At 41.5% G+C, this 15,438-nt stretch overlaps 2 protein-coding genes across 14 annotated transcripts in view; both read right to left on the bottom strand.

Moving 5' to 3' along the window:
* cdk18 (cyclin dependent kinase 18) overlaps window positions 1–8,304 on the bottom strand; it is a 27,956-nt gene extending 19,652 nt beyond the window's left edge. The window contains exons 1-7 of one of the 13 annotated variants that reach the window (XM_025060144.1): window positions 5,330–6,789; window positions 4,740–4,963; window positions 3,155–3,204; window positions 2,952–3,014; window positions 2,630–2,748; window positions 2,476–2,528; window positions 2,251–2,376 (exon numbers count right to left, since the gene is read on the bottom strand). The gene's annotated coding sequence lies outside the window, so the exon portion shown is untranslated. Of the gene's footprint in view, window positions 1–2,250; window positions 2,749–2,951; window positions 3,015–3,154; window positions 3,205–4,727; window positions 4,964–5,329; window positions 6,790–8,044 lie in introns of those variants that run through there. The other 12 variants (XM_025060143.1, XM_025060140.1, XM_025060142.1 and 9 more) reach the window with 12 other exon arrangements.
* A 295-nt stretch (window positions 8,305–8,599) lies between these two features.
* LOC103386510 (semaphorin-3F-like) overlaps window positions 8,600–15,438 on the bottom strand; it is a 47,357-nt gene continuing 40,518 nt past the window's right edge. Inside the window, exon 19 of the mRNA XM_025060146.1 lies at window positions 8,600–11,237. Coding sequence (XP_024915914.1) covers window positions 10,764–11,237 — 474 coding nt within the window. The 3' untranslated portion in view covers window positions 8,600–10,763. The remainder of the gene's footprint in view (window positions 11,238–15,438) is intronic.

Below are 15,438 nucleotides of genomic sequence, written 5' to 3'. Positions count from 1 at the left end.
TGAAGCAGAGAAGTGGAGTGGATCATTTTAAAATCAGCTGGAGAACATGGCTGTGAACGTGTCGCCCACCCACCCACCAGTGAGAGGCTTTAAAAAGGAGTGTTGAGTGAGGGTGAGATGAAACATGCGCAGCAACACTCAGGTTCAGCTCTCGAATATTTTTTTTACCCAGCAGTATCACAGTATTTGTAATCACACAGCATATTACCACTTTTCTGGTTCATAACCCTGGTTTTAGGATCAATCCTGGTTTTAGGATCAATCCTGGTCGTGTCAGTTTACAGCATGTGTCATCGTTTGTAAGATGAAGCACAACATTTCTAAAATGTATTTTGCTTCAATTTGTGGTAAAGGTTAAAACAGTCTAGGGAGGGTTGATAACAGTGTGTGTGGGGGGGGGGTTCATAAAGGGTAAATCTTACCTCTACTTCACGATTTTTCCCATTTCGCAGTGGGTCTTGGAACGCAACTACCACGATAGGAGAGGAATCACTGTATGTTTAATGTATTGTTTTTTTACCCTGACATTCAACTCTTTTGTATGTTATACTGACTGGTCAGTTTGATGCTGCTGTACACTGTTGATGCTTGATGCTGCTGTCCACTGTACGTTTCGAAAAGCATTTATTCACAGTGACTGACACCAGCGCCGCACAGGAGCCGCAGTCCTCTGATTTAACACCGGATCCTTTAAACACTGAATCCAGATAAATAATAATACTGGACAACTGTTCATTTTAAATGTATCACAGTATGACCAATATAAAAAATGCCTTGAATTCTACTCCGTCTCTCTCTCACACAGACACACACACACACGTGACCCCTGTACATCACAGTACAATTGTTGTATCTGCACAATTTTATGTGGACTCAGCTCAACACTAAGCTTAGTTGTACAGTGTTGTTCCCATCATCTACCAGTGCTGACACCACTGCATCTATGAATCTTCTCTGGGATCAGGTCCTGGTCAACAAGTCAATCCAGCCACCACCTAGTTAACCTATACTCTTGAACTCAGCTCTCTCAGTTACCAACACTACTCACATCTAAACTCTGTGACCCCTGTGTGAGCTCATCAACTCCTTATGCAGTACCGCAGCAATAGAGATAGACGGGTGAAGACCTAAAAGTCCAGAACCAATAGAAGAGTACGGAAGAATCAAAAAAACGTTTTGTTTTTCTCCTAAAAGTAAATTAATTAGGCTCAACAATAAATTATTCTAATGTGAAAAAAAAACTTAATAGAAAAATAGAAAATTGTAACCTGTAGTTTAAATAATACAGTAGGGGTGTCAGACAATATCAACAGTTTTCCTACAATTAAATCTTTTTTTTTAACTCAATATATCATCATGCCTATAGTATTGTATCATATCGTGAGATTCTTGTATGTAAAAGATTTGACGGTAGTTCACAACTGACAACGCAGCGTGTTAATAAAAATATAACTCTATAAAAACACAGACATTTTAAGAACGCTGGTAATGTAGACCGAGGGCAGTGTGATTCAAGCACACATGATGGGGATATGGAAATGGGAACCAGTTCTGTGTTTGCTCAATCACACACACACAAACAGTCACTTAATTACATCTGCAGGCCTGTACCTTACAGGTACACACTGCTGTGTGTGCTGTGGTTATGCACAGTCACTTCTGGGAAAATGACTGGTCCCTCCTACATTACTACTGCTCCAGGATCAGTTTACATGTGTGTACTAATGCATGAGGCTGGTCAGGGAGCACACAGGGCAGTGCAGGAGTTTGATCTTCGTGGTCATTGGACGGACAGACAGTTATGTCTGTGTTTGACCAACACACCAACCTTATGTGTCCTGCTGTACCTCCAGGACATTGTGTAATGTTTGCTGATGACATCATATTTGCAAACTAAAACTGTATATATTTGCAAAACTAAACTGTAATTTAGCCTCAAAATCTAATAACAAAAATGAGATTGTTATCTATGACAGACATGAAGATAAAACGTGATCTCCAGAAGACAGCGGAGACACCAGTTTTGAACACAGGGTTCATGGAGATAACTGGTGTCTCAGCTCATAACAAATCAGCAAGAGAGGAATCCTGTGGAGGAAAACACCAACAGATGTGGATCACACAGCACACACACACACACACACACACACCAGGGTCTTCAGTCTACCTGCTCAGAGCCATGACACTTGTTGCACACTTGATGAGATGGATGACAGCAGATCTGTGTGTGTCTGCAGCAGAGCTACTTACACAGAAGCAGAGGTCATCCACTGACAGATGAGGTAGATCAGAAGGAGGGATGCACGCTCCTCTCTCTGTGTCTCTGTCTGATCTTGGCTGGTACCTCCTCCTCCTCCTCCTCTTCTTCTTCTTCTCCTCACACACACATACACACACGTTAATCCACAGACAGATCGTGCACAGTGAGAAGCAGACAGCTGTGCAAAGAGATGAGGAAAATGGAGAAGAGTCCACCTTCTGACAGCTCACGCTCCTCGTGTCCTCCTGCAGCTCTGTGAGCCTCCTCACTGACCAGAGAGACAAGTGAAGGAGAAGAAGAACAGCTCAGGAGAGGAGAGACTGTTGATCTGAAGGCTTTTATAATCAGTCACTGGCCCCGCCCCCTCACCGTCGCTCACTTCGGTCCGCCCATGTTGTTATAGCAACAGCCAATCACTATTCAGTAAAGTACAGGCCTCTTCCTCATCTTCAGGACTTCTCCACCTCCAGCTGCTTTGTACACACACACTAAAACATTTGTAGAAAGTAAATATTTTATGAACGTGTGTGTGTGTGTAGTTATGGAGTGTCATGGTCAGTTCAAAAATCAGTGTTTATTTATCCTTATAAATCCAGGAGATTCAATTGAGATAAACATTTTAATGCATTACAGGAGTGCAGAATTAACACAAGGGAACGTGACGGTCCCCGCCTCAGAACCACATACCAACCTGTGTCACTCTAGCACTTACAAACAGCACATTAATGCCAGGAAGCAATTGTCAGTGCTCCACCTAGTGGGAAAACAAAGGATTGCATAGCATAAACTCAAAGTTAAAAAAAAAATCACCTGACCAGTCATTCCTAGATTAGTAATGCTAACAAAATTATAGCTTTTTTTGGCATCTGAACAAAGAACAAGCCTAATCTTCACCTGATTCTCTCCAGTGGTCCGTTGAGAACTTAGGATCCCTGGGCATGATCCTGCCAATTAAAGTTAGAATCAGAAATACCCACATCAATACTGCTGCTTACGCATTTTATAATTATAAATTTTTTTAAATACACCAAAAGTTAAAAATTAGTACATGAGCAGATTCTAAATCATCTTACGTATCACTTGTATGTAACAATGTATAGTCAATTAGAATGCTGCAAAAACAATGACCATAAAGACTCAACATGTCATCACAGTTTCTACAATAAATCCTTAGCATCAACTGTTACTGTTACTCCAGGTTGTTATGTTGGGATTAGATTACAAAAAAAAAAGCACCAAATGTGACAGCCTTCACTGCGGCTTAATTATCATCATCATCACAGTCTGATGTCAGCTCCACAGTGAACCAGCAAAACTGGCAGCACCTGGAAGTGACTCAATCAGGCATGTGTGGTGAGTGGATCCTGTATCACAACAGTACAGGAACAGTTCTAAAGCAAACAACCTCATCAGACTGAGGTGTCAGCACCGCAGGTTTCTCACAGCACTGTGGAGCAGCTCACAAGTTACACACAGGTTCCCAGTAATGACTCTGGGAAAATGTCAGTCAAAGTCAAAAGTCACCGCTTCAGAAAAACAAAAAAAAAGTCAGAAATTGAGTTTCTGCTGTTATTGACGATATAGTATATGTATATATAATAACAATAATATACTTTTTCCTGATATCAGTTGGCCGATATATCGGCAATCCCTAATATATACACTGTACGTACTATTAAAGGTTATAGATGCACCCACATATATATGTATACAGTATGCATGTTTATCTAAATAAAAACATGACTATATGGACCTGTGTATTATTTAAATGGGTATATAAGTATTGAATACCACACATAAAGTACAGTACATGTACACACGACACTAGGCTCACACTCCTGTGTCCAGTGTTAACTATTCTGCTGTACTGCAGACTATTTCAATTTGAAGAGAATTTTCCTCAAGGTACTAACATAGAAGTGAAGAGAATATGTGTGTGTGTTCCAAACACTTACTTCCTCCCCACAGCCACCAAACGCACGCAGACACACAATTAAATAATGAATAGTGAGCGAGGCAGCTGTCCCAGAACATTCTTCTGTGTAATCACATTGTTTGTTCTTTCAGGACAGACTAAGTCACTCTTTGCCACACACCAATAAAGTAGAATACTTCTGTGGAGCTGCCAGGACCAATGAAGAACAGGAGGTTCAGAATTAAAACTATCCAATTAAAATGGCTCTGTGAGGAACTGTGGGTACTGTCAGACTGCCTGAGTCGTGAGGATCGCATAAAAATAGAAGAAAAACATCCAGGGAGCATGAGAGTCTCATGTGATCTGTATGAATGTGGCCTCTGCTTTAATATAGAAGGTGATGTGGTTATGTAATCAGTGTGACAGAGAAACAGCCAGATGAAGATAAAGCACACAGGACTACAGGAGCCAGTACACAGTATGGAAGTACTATGTTCCACACAGTTAAAAATCCAATACTTTGTCATGTATTATTTAAATATGTTTCTGTACCACTGCACATACTGGAGCCTGTGTAGATTCAGAGTGAAGGCAGAGCAGGATGACACTGGTACTGTGGTCACTTTTTCTCTCCGACCTGTTTACTGACAGTCACAGTGATGAGCTGGGAGCACAAGAGACCCCTGTTCTGTTCATAGGATCCACTTCATGCTGATGTGACCTTGGACAACAGAGTGAACTGCAAACTGCGACTGTTGGTTCTGCAGAGTTACAGAGACCAGGGACATCTGTATATATGAACGAAGGACAGGGGGTTAGTAAGAACTAGTAGTGGTCAATCTGAATGACTCTGTACTGCTGCTGTGACTCCCCTCCACTGCTGTGACTCCCCTCCACTGCAGTGACTCATCTCCACTGCTGTGACTCCCCTCCACTGCTGTGACTCCCCTCCACTGCTGTGACTCCTCTGCACTCATAAAATAGAATTAAATAACTCTACAAGTTGGAAGAACATTAGAAGTGTGAAAAAACAAGAGTTAGTCAGTGATGGAAGATGATTTCTATGTCGTCTCTTCTTCAACTCATCTACTCTCCCACTCATGTTAGATTCACTTCCTCCACTCTGATTCAGGTGTCAAAACATGGAAACATACCCTGTTGTAGGACCTTGAGATTCTACATGAGAGAACCACATGAGAGAACCACAGAGGACCAAGGTGTTTTGATCCAGTCCAGAAAGGTCTGACTGAGGAGCCGGATTTTACTTCTTTACTGCTAGAAATTCAGTAATCCATTTGTTCATTTTCCACTGTGTAATCCTCTACAGGGTGGAGTTAGAGCCAATCCCAGCAGTGAACCAAAAAAAAAGGTGGAGTAGCCAACCACAGGGTGGTCTCTCAGTAACGTCTATGTTGGACACAGGTGAAAATGAAGAACTGAAATCAACCAAAGATCTAGAGACACTGATCTAAAAATAGACTGACGGCCTACAGGGGTGTCAGACAATCACACTAATGAGTCTCTGCTCATCACATGGAGATGTCAACATCACAGCACCAGCTGCTCTCCTCTGAAACACATTAAACGTCACATGTTAGTGTCGACTGCCCTCTAGTGGCTTAAGATGCAAACAACTCCAAATTCTCAAAGGTAAAAGGAGTTCATATTCAGCAGAAGTGTAGCAGAGCAGGTCGGATTATTTTTAAGGTTTTGGGCTCAAGTAGCTTTTTGTGTTAGGATTGCATTGGGTGTAGAAACTTGGTCCAATCACTACGTGGACTACAGCTGATAAGGAAATAAGCATATTATTCAAACGATGAGTTTGAGACTAATTTGCAATATTTTTGCTTCACATTCGACTACTGACGTGATGGTTATGTTTTCTTAGGAGTAAAAATTTATAGACCCGAGTTTTCTCCCTCGTTTTATGAGCCGCAGCAGGAACAGACCGTGTGCTTTCCTCAGGCCAAGACCTGGTCCAGGAAGTTTGACAGTAATTAGTCCGGTTGACACTAATCACCAGCACACACTGGTGAGAGCAGGAGTCGTTCTCCAGACTGAGGGCTTTTAAAGGTAAGTGACAGCTGGAGCTGAATGTTAGCTGTGGTTTAAAAGCAGGGATGAAGGAGTTTCACAGATAAAGTCTTTGCAGAAGGTTGCTTTTGTGCAAAAAAATTAATCATCATTATCATTAGCAGCAGTTAATGGTGCAGCTTTGTGAACAGAGGAGAGTCAGTTGAAATATCTGCCTTAGCTGTAAGGAATTGAGCAAGCCTCAACCCCAACCCCGCAAAAATGAACTCTACTCCCTTGAATGAGGATTTTGGTTGTCTGTTTATGATGATGAAAGAAAATTGTGTATATATATGTATGTATGTCTGCATCAACATGCATCATTTATTCTCATTCACTGAACAAATAAACTAAAGTTTTTTTTAAAAGTAAAGGTTTGCTGTGAACCTAACTCCAGATAATAAAAACTGAATTTTTTAAACTTCAACTTTGCAAAACTTTTGTGCCAGTTTGCTGCTCTGACCAAAAGTCTGGAGATGTGAGGATCAGAGAGTGTGTGAAGCTGCTGCATCTAATGAACCATGGTGAACTTACTCCTTTGAGATGGAACTTGTCAGGGATAAAAACTGCACCAAGGCAGATGATGGGGCTCATTATCTGATCGGCCATTATTTCACTTCTGAATCCTAACTATAAAGTTAGCTCTGTAAAAAGTTATTGTAAAATCACTCAGTAATTCTCAGGTGTAGTTAAAACAGTTTTTGTACATTCTATTTAGTTTTTTCATTTATTATGTGAATTTAGATAAAGATAGATGAAGTTCTTCATTCAGCTTTAACCCATATGTCAACTTTTCCATCTCTTGTATGTATTCAATTGTTGTTAGCCCTTGTTTATAACTTGTTTATAACTTTAGAAGTGAGCCAATTCTTAGTAACGGCCTTCCTTCCTGCTACCAGGAGGATCCTGGTCAAATATTGATCTCTGGCATTATTCCCTTCAAGTGTCCCAGGTGGAGGACTACTAAAGAGTTGGGAATCCCATATCTCAGTATCTGGAGGTGCGCAGCCCCACAAAATGTGTGTGTGTGATCTGGGTCAATATGATTCCAGTCTCCAGCAAGGTTGTTGGGTATTTGTCTGTTTTCTGTTTGTTCTTTTATCTTAGGAGTGATTAAGAACCGAATCAGATTTTCCAGCCAAATTCTCTCCATCTCAATGACTGTGATCATGTCATCTATCATATCATAACATAAAGCATCAATATTTCTTTTTGACTGCATTAAGCATTTATATAAAACTGAGACCGTTTTTCAGATGGTACTGCTGTACGATTCTTTAAATACCTTTATGAGAAGGTCTATTTTACCATAGGGGTCCCTCATTTGTTGGTAAAAAAAAGTCCTGATTTATTATGTGTATGTATAACTTCTTCAAAACGTTTCATTTTGTAGTTTTTAATAATTGTACAAATAGCTGTAATAATTAAACACACAAAAAGAAAATTCCATTTATCTAAAGTTTTATTCAAAGGTAAACTAAATAATATGAGGCTTATTAAAGGAACCTTTATTTTAGAAACGAGCTAATCTAAGTTTTTGTTACAAAAAACGTTAAAAATAATGTAATGATATAGTTAGGCCAGTAGGGGGAAGTCAGGTTACAATTGTTGGAGTTCCGTCTGAAGCTTAACTGCAGTAAAACTTTCACATTGGCCTTGTGAGAACAATTTCTTTGTACATAAATAACGTCAAGAATGATTTTAATTCACACAGAGAAGTGTTGTACCTTGATTTGGACTAATTATCAGATCATGAATTACCATTTTATACAGTGTAAATACGCTTAAATACTCACATCATTGTTATGAAGAGCAGTTCTCTTATCGTCCATTCTTGTTGACACCGACAGCAGGATGCTAATAAACTACGTCACAGAGGCGCCAAAAGGTTCGTTTTTCCGAGTCTTCCCGAGTCCCGTCTGCACATGCGTATTATCTAAGCTTGTCCTGCGTTGCCAAACCTCGTGTCGTACCGACAGCTTAAACATTTGTACGTATCCAACACGACATCCCGACAAATTGCTTCAATAAAACACTATCACAGAATATGTTTTTAAAATCATAGGTTGTGGTATTTTAAGAGAAAACCAGTTACAATTAATTAACATCTTTCAAAGCATTTTAATGAATGGTTATTGGGCTCTAGGGTCGATACAGTTCCCTTATAGATCAATTTATTTTTACTATTTTATTTATTATTTATGTATTATAAATATATATATACACAACTGTAATAGATTATGCAAATACAATCCTGACTATACTGATGATGGATGTTAATTGGACTATTAATAAACAAATGAGCTTCTATAAAACTGTTTTGGGTTTTTTGTCACAGATGTGCATCCATATGTCTTGAACAGGTAAAACTTTATTCCATTGTTCAGACGGATCTGGGCAGAACATGTAAACATTCAGTGTAAGACCCGTGACAATGAAGGTGGGGAGCATTCCATTCTTATAAATATAGAGCTTTAATTTATTAGTCAGCCACAACAATGGAGAGAGAAGATTTACACAAGTCATTACAATAACATCACCTCTGTGCATTTAGGGTTTTTTTTCTATTATTTTTTTTATAAAGTCTGGCATTGAAAAAAAAAACACTTAAAGTCAGAAGACATATTTTTTTAAAATACCAACATTTTACAACATTTTATTAATTTGATTTTGTTTGCACAGTAAAACCCTTTGTTCCTCTGACAAAAAACAACAACCAGGAGATTTTAGTAGTTTTGGAGACGTGGTCTATATTGAAGATGCGCTCTATAAAAAACGTTCACATTTTCCTGTAATATTTTAGGATTGGATGCAAACAATGCACACAGTATTAAAGCCAATTAAAATAATGCATAAATGCACTATGCATTAATTCCCAACTTTATAGAAACACATGCTCCAAAACTGCATTCATTTGTTTTGGTAAACACAGTTATTTTAATGGAAGAGTGAACCAGAAAGTAAGAATTAATTTCAATCTTAAACGCACTTTTATTCCTGATTTCACTCCAATTATGAATCGTGTCACTGAATATAAATGAAATGCTACTTTTTGAATTTCAAAACTTTTATGGGTCTAATAAAAACATACAAGTCTGATAAAATGCTTATTTTATGTTCATAGGAAACTCCATCTTACTCTACAGGAGTGTGTTTAAAGTGTTTGGGTTTAAAACATTTTTTTCTTCTTTTTGTTCTGTACTGAAAACTTCCCTTGGTCTAAACTGTACAACTGCAGAAACAGAGAACAGAAAAATGAACAATAACAGAAACAACCACACAGTTCTTTATCAGGATAACAGTACAAGTACAGGTTCATGCACACAACGAAAGCCAGCTTCCCCATTATTTTGGTTAGTGTCACAATGTTACAACGTTCTGTTGTGTATTTTTTTTTTTCTTTACATATGAATGTTTAATGGTAGATGCGTTTGTGTGCTTGTAGATGACGGCTGCCTCAGCTGAACCCCAGGTTCCTCTCACTACATTTTCTTTTCGTAAATAAAGTCTAACATTCACGAGTGTCTGCTGCATTTGGCCCCAGACAGTGTCCCTTAAAAAAAGAATAATGCCCTCTGTGCAAAACCTTGACCTTTTATTGCACATTACTGTTTAAAGAATCTTTGCATTTAAAACAAAAATATCATGATTCAATTTTAAACAGAACTCAGCTGCTGTTTGCTTAATGGGATTTAAACTGTGGTCTATCAAATGTTAAATCTCTCTTATTAAAAGAAGCATCTTTGTTGAGAAAGTCCCTGCACCAGTTAACATCTGAACAAACCTCTGAACAAGAAGAACAAAAGTCCACGCACCAGTTAAAAATGACATTAAAGGGCCCAATTCAGACACACTCCCAGTCCCCATGGAGAAAGTACCAGTTCCTCAATATAACTGGGACCATGTGTTTCTGGTCCCTCTGCGATAAAATAGTCTCAGCAGCCACGAGGAGACTACATTTCTGACATTCCTCATGTGTCCAGTAATAAAAGCGTTCTGGAATTGAGTCAAAGCAAGCAATAAAGAAAAAACAAGATCCCGTGAATTTGTTTCCCTGTCACACCGCGCCTCCCAGCCACTGCTGGAGACGCCGTCCGTGCCCAACAACAAAGGTCCTATGACGCTGACAGTAAGAGGTTTCTGTGATGACAGTAACAGCAACAATAAAATTAACAACATCAATAATAACAATATTTGCCCCAAAGGTACCTATACACATAGAGCAGGTTTCTTTTTTTCTCTGTAAGTACAAAGAAATCCACAGAATGGTACTATATACAACCTACAATAAATACTGTGTCTGATACTGTAGCTCGCTGTTGGAGAGGATGTATGCAGGCGGTGGGTTTTTCTCAGTTCACCTTTTTTTTTTTACCAGGTCGGTTGATGATTTTTCACATAACTTTTCTCACTAAGTCTCTCCCAGTTTTTACATGGTGGGATGATAAGGTGTGTGTGTGTGTGTGTGGGGTTGGGAGTTGACTCTGATGTTTTCAGGACCCAAAGCCGGGCTCCTCATGTCTCTACCTCCAGCACCTCCTCCTCCTCCTGCTCCTCATTCTCCTCCCCGTCACCATGGTGCCGGCGATTGCGGGGCTTCTTGTGTTCCTTGAGCTCCTTCAGGTCTTTGGCCTTGAGGGCTCCCAGCAGGGGGTCTCCAAACTGCCAGTAGTCCTGGCAGTACTGATTGATCAGGCTCATCTCCGGCTGGCTCAGGATGGTCAGCAGGTCCTTGTACTGCTCTGAACTGGGGGTCCACTGGGTGCTGCCAGAGTGGGCCGAATGGGGGGGCACCAGGCCTCCTCCTCCGCCCTCCACCAGCACGCTGTTGACCGCCCTGCTTGACAGCACCACCAGCTGCAGCTTCACCAGGGTGTGTTTGAAGTTCTTCTCCGTGGCTGTGCACTGGTACATGCCAGAGTCAGACGGTTGGAGAGACCTCAGGAGGAGACCCTGTTCTGTCTTCAGTACTCGACCATCAGAACGCATCTGAGGAGACAGGACAAAAAAAAAAAAAAAAGAAACATTTTACTACAGGTTAAAAATGTTGAATAAAATATACATTTACACATTTATCCAAAGCGACTCCCAGAGGAGGATTAACAATATCAAGCATGTGGTTCCTCTGGGAATCAAACCCAAAACTACCTGCTGAGGCAGGCATGCTAACTGCTACACTACGGAACCACAGTATATTTTTAATCTGACCAAACAAACCGGACCAGATGACGTGACGATATATGGATAAATATATTGTTGATTCTTTATCTCATCAAACAATAGGATGCTAATCGATCGTACTTGTTGAAGTTAAGGCTTGACTTTGCATTTGAACAAACATTTGAAGGACAGGCCGTGAACAGAGAACCTGTGTGTGGTGCCTCACCTCCTTCCTCCGGTCACTGTTGTCTCTCTGCAGATGCCACTTGATGACAGCGTGAGGAGAACGAGCCTGACACTCCAGGAAGGTGCTGCTCCCCTCCACCCCATACTGCACCATCTCCAGAGTGTTCTTATTGGCTGCAGGGCAGAGATGGAATAGAGAAAGAGGGGTTTCCATGGTAACCAAAACCAAGAAATTCTCAGTTGTGGCGAAATCTCATTTAAGTTCTGTTTTAAAAAGGCAGTGGCAAAAAGTTACAGTTCATCTGTGGATGTGCATCATATAAACAGGAAGTGTGGAGTGACTAATGAACTCATAAACAACAAACACTTAGAGATGGTGAGTCTTACTGTTGGAGTTGAAGCCTCGACACTGGCGGATGGGATTCCCGTACCTGACGTCCTGCCTCCGGCTTCGTCTAAAGGGGTCGGACCAGTGTAGCCGAATAAGGAGAGAAAAGATCATAAAGTAACCGCAAAACCATTCAACAACATTGCAACAACACAAGGCAGACAAATCATTTCAAAACATTCAGCTGTGTTTATGTATTCTCATGTTTTCATTTCTAAAAGTCAAGTCATCAAGTTTTTAAAAAACACCAAAAAATCCCATGCGAAGAGCCACTCAGCATTCAGGCAGTCAGACGAGCATCAACTAGTTAGTGGTGGTTAGTGAAGGTCATGCTGACGCTAATGCTAAGCTCACCTCTTCTGCGATGATGAGTAACGGGAGCAGGACTTTCCGTCCCAGGCACAGTAAGGATCTCTGGCCAAGCAGCAGTCGGCGCAGGCCTCGCCGTACGCATCGCAGCGGTGCAGAGCCAGCTGCGTCAGGCCGACCGCTGACGAAACGTAGAGCTGTTGCTGTTGGCGGTAAGTGAATACAGCAGTCAGTTTTATCATCAGACACTGATGAGGATCTGTCTCTCGTCTGTGTTGAAGCTGCAGCACGCTGTGAAACTGACTGAGCTCATCTCTATCAGGTTACCACCAGGACTTTATGATCAGACCAACACTCTGTCTGTGGACTGATGTCATTCACAGGAGGAAAGGCCAAGTATTTCAATCACACTGAAAGAAAACCCTGAACGTCTCCATGCATCTGTCTCCATTGTCCCATTATCATACAATCAGTGTGAGAACGATGATGTCAGAGCGGAGGAGAACAGCTGTGGGACAGAAGCTGCCGACCTTTCACAACTATTTTCCCTCATTAAATATCATGTCTTTTCTCTTGAGGACACACACATGCTTACCCTTTTGGACGAGATCTTCATTGTTGTCACAGGAGTTGGGACCTTTGGAGAAGATGATGGAGAAGATTAAACATGTATTAGATAAGACAAACCAAGAACCAAGTGAGAGGAAAGACAAACCTCACCTTGAAAACCTCGACTTCCTCCAGCACCAGCTCTTCGGTCTGCAGGTCATCTCTGGGTAAAACGATGACCTTCTGAACCGTACCTCTGTCTGTGGACCACAACACACACACACACACGAGTCAAATCCACACCTGTAACCTCTCACCTGCACATCTGTCAGCAGCCCTGAGGATTTGTCATGTCATTCTCTCAGCAGCCTCTAACAGTGGGATAATCCTCAGCTCAACAGCGTCTGCTCTTCTCTTCACCTCCGCCTGTGCTTCAACCTTTTCAATGAAACAAACGCGTCCTGTCACGGACAGGTTAATTATGGCCTGGCACCTATTCATTAGGATGATAAAAGACGTTGTCCTGCTCTGAAGACTGGCATGTTCCCAAAACAGGACACTGGAGATTTATTGTGACTTCAGCATTCAGCCTGCACACAGCGGAATGTTGTTTCTGACACACACACGCATACACACTCACGAAGACCTTCCCTTAATACACAGAGGAACAAAGAGGATGTTAAGAGGCCTCGCATGCGCTGTTCCCTGGATGTAACTGTCACGCTGGGTTCTTAGCTCAACGACATGCAAACATAATCTCTCTCACAGCAACGGACAAAATTAAGGTGATGGATCTACAGGCCACCTCCCTGTTGTTCTCTCTCTGCTGCTGATCCAGCCCTGACCTCCAGGTGCAAATAACAGGAGGCTGGATTGACATGATCGACACAAGAGAGCTTTTCATTGGTGAAAGTCACACTGGTTCAGGGAAGAGGAGATTGTAGCTCTTTGTTACAGATAAATGAAGAGTTTGTACTTCCTCCAACTGTAACTAAGGTTGAATTCATCACTTTCATAGACGTCACTCACCAGTTCCCAGGAAGAGAACTTCGTAGTTCCCATCCGCAGCAGTCACCTGGTCCACAGTGATGGTGGTGAATTCATAGTCCACGTTGGTCCTGACCACCAGGGGGCGCTTGTGGACTGGATACACAGCATTGTACATGGCTGGGTGGTTTCTCATGAAGTTAATCACCTCATCTGGGTAGTCCTTGGTGGACTTCATGTTGGGGGTGAAGGTCCCTCCAGGACACTTGGACAAGGAGACAAGGATGTTTACACAATGACAATGTTTTGTTGATTCTTGAAGTCATTTCTGATTCTGACTCTATGATTTGCGCGCTGCCTTGATCTCCTCCATTTGGTTTGTATTTAGAGCCTAAAACAGAAAGAAATCCCATATCCTGTGGGATTTCATGTGTGGACTCAGCCTGAGCCGAGACTCACCGTGCCAGGCCGAGGGTAGGGGATCTTCCCAGTGTAGGCCACCCATTGATAGTTGGGACCCTCCTTGTGGGCGAAGGGTCCGTTGAAGACCATACGTATGTCAGCCATGGAGTAGACACACACTGCTGAGCCTTTGAAGACAGAGCTGAGAAGTGATGGAAACAGTTAGACTACAAACTGAGCCTCGTCACACACACACGTATTCATAAGTACACACAAACCCAGGACACGTCCTCAGTCCACACAGTTACAGTGAGACTCACCCTGACACGGAGAAGACTCCGTATATCACCGGGTTTTTTGTGTCCTGTGTTGGCTGAATGTAAACATCGCCTGTCGGAGGACACAGAGAGACATCACATCAGTGTCAAAGAGCAGGTGAACGAAATTCAGCCCCAACACAAAAGTCTCCACTAATATTGACTCAGCCACATGACTGGAACACCAAGACGTAGGCTTAACCTTTATTACGGTGAGAACACATGGAGTCCATTACTGGACTTAGACGGAGAGATAAGTGGGATACTGGGTTATATCCTGATGTTCCTGTGAAAATCCAGGGTTCTGGCACAAGAACCAAGGTCAGGGATTACCGCCAGGGACTGTGGCTTCATGGTTAGAAGAATGGGACAAAGCCATATCACAGGGTGGGGCTCCAAAGGACACTGGAGATGGTCCATTGGTGACAGATGTTTGACTGTAGTGACAGAGTTCAGACTGGACTTTTTTTATTGTCCTTAAAAGGTTTATAAAAACGTTTTTTAAGATAAATGTTCATCTCAAAATACTACCATGTTGGTAATCCTGGATTCACAGGCTCTTGTTTAAGTGATGCTGGTTTATCTATATTTTGATTGGAGTTGGGGTAAAAATCGAGATAAGACATATATGCTGAGATTTCAATCTGTGGAAATTAATTTTCAGGTTGAAACTAAATAACTAAGTACTAAACCAAATTTTCTTAGAAAAACAAAAAGTTCTTCACCAAAAAAAACAAGTACTAAACCAAATTTTCTTAGAAAAACAAAAAGTTCTTCACCTTCTCTCATTCACGTACTGACGGAAACGGTGGGAGTAAAACCACAGAAACTGAAGGGAATGATGAGGATCTCAGGATGGATGAGGGGGCCGGGGGCCAGGGGCCGGGGGGGC

The sequence above is a fragment of the Cynoglossus semilaevis genome, chromosome 11, assembly GCF_000523025.1.
Source record: "Cynoglossus semilaevis isolate Cse_v1.0 chromosome 11, Cse_v1.0, whole genome shotgun sequence".
Classification (NCBI taxonomy): domain Eukaryota; kingdom Metazoa; phylum Chordata; class Actinopteri; order Pleuronectiformes; family Cynoglossidae; genus Cynoglossus; species Cynoglossus semilaevis.
Note: the sequence above shows the minus strand (reverse complement) of the source record. Positions and strands in the feature narration are given on the sequence as shown.